At 50.2% G+C, this 6,760-nt stretch overlaps 2 protein-coding genes across 4 annotated transcripts; one reads left to right on the plus strand and one right to left on the minus strand.

Moving 5' to 3' along the window:
* Positions 1-26: 26 nt before the first annotated feature.
* su(Hw) (suppressor of Hairy wing) lies at positions 27-4,312 on the plus strand. Of its 2 annotated transcripts, none has more exons than XM_018017895.2 (7): positions 27-186; positions 933-1,808; positions 1,871-2,298; positions 2,361-2,493; positions 2,562-2,752; positions 2,814-2,938; positions 3,007-4,312. In XM_018017895.2, the coding sequence occupies exons 2-7, from the start codon at positions 942-944 to the stop codon at positions 4,026-4,028; spliced, it is 2,766 nt and encodes a 921-aa protein (XP_017873384.1). In that variant the 5' UTR covers positions 27-186; positions 933-941; the 3' UTR covers positions 4,029-4,312. The 2 variants fall into 2 exon arrangements, with proteins under 2 accessions (XP_017873384.1, XP_089318019.1); XM_089461893.1 differs by lacking the exon at positions 27-186 and adding an exon at positions 213-624.
* An 89-nt stretch (positions 4,313-4,401) lies between these two features.
* IFT54 (intraflagellar transport 54) lies at positions 4,402-6,760 on the minus strand. 2 transcript variants are annotated; one of them, XM_018017896.2, is made up of 4 exons: positions 6,406-6,760; positions 6,288-6,361; positions 6,186-6,229; positions 4,402-6,118 (listed from the first exon to the last, which is right to left on the minus strand). In XM_018017896.2, exons 1-4 carry the CDS (start codon positions 6,541-6,543, stop codon positions 4,539-4,541), a joined length of 1,836 nt encoding a protein of 611 aa, XP_017873385.1. In that variant the 5' UTR covers positions 6,544-6,760; the 3' UTR covers positions 4,402-4,538. The 2 variants fall into 2 exon arrangements, with proteins under 2 accessions (XP_017873385.1, XP_089318023.1); XM_089461897.1 differs by lacking the exon at positions 6,406-6,760 and having other exon boundaries at positions 4,402-6,131; positions 6,288-6,368.

Raw genomic sequence — 6,760 nt, forward strand, 5'->3', positions numbered from 1 at the left:
TACACTTAAAATTTATATCTCGTTTGGTTGCAGCTCTAGCAAAATAAATGAAAAATGCCTATATAATGATATCATATCTGGTCACTCTTATTTCGGCACAGCTGTTTGCCTGTCTACGAACATTGTGAATAGTCAGACGCTAACGCCATTGTGTACGCTTACGTGCCGTTGCACGAGCTGTAAACTGTGAGTGAATTGTATTAATAAGCGGATGCAAAAGTATTCAAATGTTTTTGTTTTTTTTTTTAATTGAGAATTTGGCAAAGTAAAAGTATAAACACTCCGTCTCCAGTCAGTGTGAATAACAAAAACGAGTGTATGACAAACCTACGCTATCTCTCTCGCTCTCGCCAACTGTTTTGCCTATACATCTGTTGCATCTCGTTACAGTCGATCAGATCGACGACTTCAGACGACGTATGACTTTCATTGGCGCAAGTTTCACATTTAATTAGAGAAACTACACTGCTGTGTATGTGTGTGTGTGTGTGCATGCGTATTTTTGTAACGCAAATGTAAAATAAAGTCGAATTTAAATCGGCTAATTGGCATTGAGTAGTGTTGAAATTATTGTAGAAACGAGATTCCTTTAAAGCCGGCAACAAAAATATTCAATATTGAAAAGTATGCAACAAATTTCAAAATCTTATATTCGAATTATTTTCAACCCTAAATATATTTTTCACAAACAGCTACAGAGCGAGAGAACTTGTTGCGTTTCTTTTTCTTTTTGTCGTAACGAGGCACGTAGCGTGCTCTCGCTCGCTCTCGCTGTAGATCGGTGGCTAGCCGCCATTTTTATTGTGCGCTGCTTCTAGGCGTTGCTGACGTGACGCTCTGGCAAAGTGATCAATTGAAAATAAATCACGAGCCTGAAAGTAGGCTAACTTACGCAACGGCCCTGATCCTTGGTGTCCTGCATCTTTTCACAGATATCGACAATGAGCGCCAGCAAAGACGCCGCCGGTGCAGCACCTGCCACCAGCAAAGAGGCGAGCACACCCGTCATCAGAGTAATGGACGTGGATAAAATGGTTTCGCTGAAGGCGAAGCGAACTGGCACACGAATGAAGCTACTCAACGATGTGGCCGCAAAGGCCACTCGACCCAAGCAGGAGAAGCGCACCAGTATCAAGATACTCAACAACGATGAAGCCCAGGGCAGCTCGAAATCCGGTGAGAAACGTGCCACGCCCAAAGCTGCCAGTCCAGGTGTGAAAATACTAAACGAGAAGCGAATTGGCCCCTCTGCCGCAGCAATGGAAACGGCCAAGATAAAGACATCGCCCAGCAAGAAGAAGAAGATGGACCACTACGTCCTGCAGGCCATCAAGAGCGAGAACAGCAAAGCGGACAACACGACAAGTGTCGTGGTGGTCGAGGATGATGACACCATTGACTTCATACTGGCCGACGACGATGTTGAGCTCGGCGATGCCGCCAAAGAGAATGGCGAAGAGTTTGTGGTGTCTGGTGTCGAGGATGATGATGACGACGATGACGATGATGATGACGATGAGGATGGACCAGGCGGCGGTGCCAGCGGAACAAAGCGCAAGAGCGGCAACAGCAACAACAACAACAACGAGCTCAAAGAAATGGTCGAGCACGTGTGCGGCAAATGCTACAAGACATTCCGTCGCGTCAAGAGTCTGAAAAAACATTTGGAGTTCTGTCGCTACGACAGTGGCTACCATCTGCGCAAGGCGGAGATGCTGAAGAACCTAGACAAGATTGAGCGCGACGCCGTAGTTATGGAGAAGAAAGACATCTGTTTCTGTTGCAGCGAGAGCTACGATACCTTTCATGTAACTGCAATTCCATTCCCAGTCTAAATTATACCTAATTGCCATTTGATATCCCTTTCCAGCTGGGCCACATCAACTGCCCCGACTGTCCCAAGTCGTTCAAAACGCAGACGAGCTATGAGCGTCACATTTTCATCACGCATTCGGAATTCAACGATTTTCCATGCTCCATTTGCAATGCCAAGCTGCGCAGCTCTGCTCTGCTGAAGTTGCACGAGCAGCAGCACCAGTCCAGGGGCAAGCCCTTCGCCTGCAAGATCTGCGGCAAGGACTTTACGCGCTCGTATCATCTTAAGCGCCATCAGAAGTATTCGTCGTGCTCGGCCAACGAGAACGACACCATGAGCTGCAAGGTCTGCGACCGCGTCTTCTATCGCTTAGACAATTTGCGCGCCCATCTCAAGCAGCATCTGGGCACCCAGGTGGTGAAGAAGCCGGAGTACATGTGCCACGTGTGCAAGAACTGCTTTTACAGTCTGTCCACGCTCAAGTGAGTCGTCCTGAATGGACTGCTGTTCGCGTCAATATCTAATTCCCTTGTTACTCTTTCAGCATTCACATACGCACACATACGGGCGAAAAGCCGTTCGATTGCGATCTGTGCGACAAGAAGTTTTCGGCTTTGGTAGCGCTCAAGAAACACCGGCGCTATCACACGGGCGAGAAGCCCTATACCTGCACAGTGGTATGCAGCTGTTGTAAATTGAGTACTTGGAGTCCTGATTAATTCTTATTGTCCTTCTGCATTCACAGTGCAGTCAATCCTTTGCGGTGAAGGAGGTGCTCAATCGCCACATGAAACGGCACACGGGCGAGCGTCCGCACAAGTGCAACGAGTGCGGCAAAAGTTTCATACAGGCCACACAGCTGCGCACGCATTCCAAAACGCACCTGCGTCCCTACTCCTGCTCCTTGTGCATTCAGAAGTTTAAGACAGAGAAACAGTAAGTGGGACGCAATCTATTCAATCTCTTATCAGTAGTTAAGCTCATACTCTTAACACAGGCTCGAGCGCCATGTCAAGGAACACTCGCGTCAGAAACGCCCCTCGTTTCCCTGCACCGAATGCACACGAAGTTTCCGCACCAGCGCACTGCTCAAGGAGCACATGGACGCTGGCGATCATTCGCGTAAGTTTCCTGATCATATCTCATGCAATATCTGTCGCTTATTGATTTCGAATAATTGTGGAATACAGCTGCTAAGCCGACTCGGGCTAAACGTTCGGCCAAGGTGATCGAGCGCACGGACTGTGCCATTTGTGACAAGAACTTCGACAGCACTGACACTCTCCGTAATCACATACGCAATGTGCACGAGTGCGATCCGGATGATATTTTCGGCACAGAGCCCCCTGCCAAGCGCAAAGCTACCAAAAAGACCGTCGTGCTGGCCGATGACGAAGAGGAGGCGAACGAAGAGAAAGACCAGAATAAGGAAACGCCGGCTGCCAACACATCCGCTGGGTCACTTATCTCCAGCAAAACGGACGACAACGGAGTCGTGGTGCGTGAGTTCTTGGTGGATGAGGGCGATGGCAATGCTCAGACCATTGTGCTCGAGAACGAGGTGTACACCATATTGCCCTTGGAGGGTGCGGCCAGCACAGCCGAACCGACGGCTGAAGGCGGCGATGTCAAGGCCGAGTCCAAGGAGAAGCCACAGTCGGCTGTGTCGCCGACTGTCAAGAAGGAGCAGCGTAAATCCTTGGCCGCCAGCTTGGCCGCTGCAATTGCGGATAATCTGGATGATCCGTCAAGCGACGATGAGTTCAACGGCGAGGTTCTCACAGAGGAGGATATTAAGTTGAAGGAGAACATTGCGAAACTAATCGATATGCTGGTCGATCCGCAGACACTCAAAAAGTACGACTGGCCCAACAGCTCCGAGGAGTCGGTGTTGTGCAAGGTCATCGAGAATTGTGGACACGATCTGGCCAAGGGCAGCGAAGCCTATGCCGAGTTGGACTACGGCAGTCGCATGCGTGAATACTGCAAACTCCTGTTCACTGTGGTCATTCACAATGATTCCATTAAGGCGCTGCTCAACAACTTTCCCATCGACGATGTTATTGAGTATGTGCTAGGCGATGAGGACCAGGACCAGGACCAGGAGCAGGACCAGGATCAGGAGACAGACAAGGGCAAAGAGAAGGAGCATGATGGAGACAAATCGGACTCGGACAATAGACAGGATGAAGCTGACGCAGCTGAGGCCTAGCATTTTTCTGCATCCTGTTTGTAAATACACGTAGAGGGTATTCACCAGTCGGGCAGCATGACATACAATTCTTTATGCATGAAAAGGACAATAGCCTCTGCTGGGAAGTACCTAAATTATTTAATTTGTTTAAGCATGTTGGTTTCGGTTTGAACGCTAAGTGACCTTAAATAATGAACGATTATCATGTACCACCCACTGAACTGTTATTTACAATTTACATGCGATATTTCTATATACTATTTTTTTAAAAGCAATCTATTAAATATATACACACAAATATATGCATGTACATTCTCATTTGAGTCAATCTATATCCTATGTTGAGTCAACATTCGATCTGAAAAAGTTATAGCTTGAAGGCGTGGGGAGAGATATTTGAGTATAGATTTATTTACCCGACGTACTGCAGTTATAACATTTCTAGGGACTATTATAGACTAGTACACTCTATTATACGAGGGTAGCCTGAAGAAGCACAAGCTGCCTACGCATTTGTAATTTATTATATCAGTGCTCCATCAGCATTTTGAGCAGTCGCTCGTTGTTCTGCAGAATCTTCTGACGACTCTCGTCGACCAGGTCCTTGTACTCGTCAATGCTGGCCTCAATGGAGAGCAGCTGCTGCTTCATGGGCTCCGTTGCGGAGGCCGTGAGGCTTCTCTCCCGCTTTAGCTCAGCCGCTGCTTGGGTGTAGGCCTCCCGCCACATGGTCAGCTCCAGCTGCATGGCATCGATGTCCTCGGGCAAGAAGTCCAGAAGCTTACCCAGCGGATTCACGGACTTGGTGAGGGTCTGTATGATATCCCGTAGATCGTTCACTTGCCTTGCCGAGCTCTGGTGCGAGCCTGCCGATGGAGTCTTCTGCGTCTGTTGTGCGTCCTCCTTGCCTGGTTCGCTTACCTGCGCGGCGACCAGCTCCTTCTGAGTGTCCAATATCTGCTGAACCAGACGGCCCTGGCCCTGCTGCTGCGCATCCATATCTGGCGGGGCTTGCGCTGTGCCCGTGTCTATGTCATGCGCATTGGCATCCTCGATGACCACCAAATTCTCGCCATCGTCATCGAAGTCTCCAAAGGTCTCCAGCTTGACATTTATGCCCGACATCTTCAGCTGATCGTTCGGCTGCAGCACAATTTCCACATTGCGACGCCGAGGTGCTCCAGGCCGGGCCGAGGCGGGACGTGCGCTGGGCGGGCGCAACGAGGTGCGAGGGCGATTCAAGGAGCCGTTCGATTCCTTCGAGTTATCGCGCGTAAAGGTGCCTTCCCGCTTGACTTCGCTGTTGTTGTTGTTGTTGCTGTTATTGTGATGCATTGAGTCGGAGATTGGCACAGTGGAGGCCTGGCTCTGCTCGCTAGCCTCGTTGTTGACCAGGGCAAGATCTGGTTCGGGCGGAGGTGCTCGCTGACTTGCACTAGAGCGCCGACTTTTACCAGAGGATTTGCGGCTTTCCGGCTCTGCGGGCTCAGCCGATAGCTGCTGAGCCTTGGGCGAAGGACTCTGCGAGGCGCTAGTCGGCTTGGGAGAGGCGACAGGCGAGGGTAGTTTGACAGGGGCGGGAGCATCTGCTGCAGGTGTAACGGGTGCAGCGGGCGGAGCTGTGGCAGCAGGAGCTGGCGACATGGACTTTGCTTCGCTGTCTGTTGAAGCTTGTTTAACTTTTGCTGGGGGCTTTACAGGGGATGGAGTCTTCTGCTTGGAGCTCTGCCGGCTCAGCTTGGGCTTGGCTTCCGCTTCCGGCGAGGACTTGTGCCGGCGCTGAGGCTTCTTCTCCTTGTCCTGGGTCGCCTGATCCGTTGCTTTGCGCAGCTTCTGCTCCTGGGGCGAGATGCGCTTCTCCTTGCGTGCCATCGGCTGTTCCTTGGCAGTTGGGGAGACTTGCTTGCTGCTGAGCTTGCCTTCCTTTGCCTTCACTGGCTTCGGCTTTTCGGTCCCATTGGCCAAGACTTGCTGCACTGCATCACGCCATTCCAGACGTTGCTCCATTATGCTGGCCATGGCCTGTAGCAGCTCATTCGTCAGCTTCGGCTCGTGTCCGGCCACAATTTTGGAGGTGCGCACCTTGAGATCCTGCTTCGTCGTAAGCTCTGCAATGAATCTCTGGATTAGTTAGGGTATGCTTTCTATACGGTCTATACGGGTTCCCCAACTCACTTGTGGCATCGATCATCTTTTGCAGAAATCGCATTTTATCATTGCTGTTCAAATCGATTTAGTTAGTCTCAGTTTAGCCTCGTTCTGATAAGAATGCCTTACCGATCATTGATGTTCTCGAAGAGCTGCTCCTCCGGCGTATAGAGACCCTCAAGGCAGCCCGTTTCCCTAATAAACTAAACAGAGCTTAATTGAACGAGTTCCATGGCTAAAGTCTTACCGCTGTGAAGATGTCCATGAGGTAGCGGAATGGAGGCTTCCTCAGCAGCTTCTCTGTCAGCGGCGGCTTCTTGATCCACTTGCCCAGGCTTTGCTGTGTGGCTTTAATAACAGCTGCATCCAGCTCCGGCTCCGACATGGTCACAAGTGCTTCAGATAATAATTGTTTTTCTCGAACCACTGTTTTCTTTTTGTTTGTTTGGCCCTAAGCGTTGCCAAGGTGACGCACCAGAACAGGTGAACCCTCACCACAGCTGCGCATGCGTTAGCCGGGAATTCCGTGACATGCCCCATCTAAAGGAAATGCGCTTCCTAGCACACTTAAAAGATCTGACAGTTCCTATAAGCCCTATATA

This window comes from Drosophila arizonae, chromosome 2, assembly GCF_054131065.1.
Source record: "Drosophila arizonae isolate 15081-1271.41 chromosome 2, UAZ_ARI_1.0, whole genome shotgun sequence".
Classification (NCBI taxonomy): Eukaryota; Metazoa; Arthropoda; class Insecta; order Diptera; family Drosophilidae; genus Drosophila; species Drosophila arizonae.

Excerpts from the sequence above, each read along its gene's own strand:
- IFT54 (XM_018017896.2), bottom strand. The coding sequence starts at position 6,543 with ATGTCGGAGCCGGAGCTGGATGCAGCTGTTATTAAAGCCACACAGCAA. Across the intron at positions 6,230-6,287 it reads TTCGAGAACATCAATGATCG|CAATGATAAAATGCGATTTC; the intron begins GTAAGGCATTCT and ends CGATTTGAACAG. Across the intron at positions 6,119-6,185 it reads AAAGATGATCGATGCCACAA|AGCTTACGACGAAGCAGGAT; the intron begins GTGAGTTGGGGA and ends GATTCATTGCAG.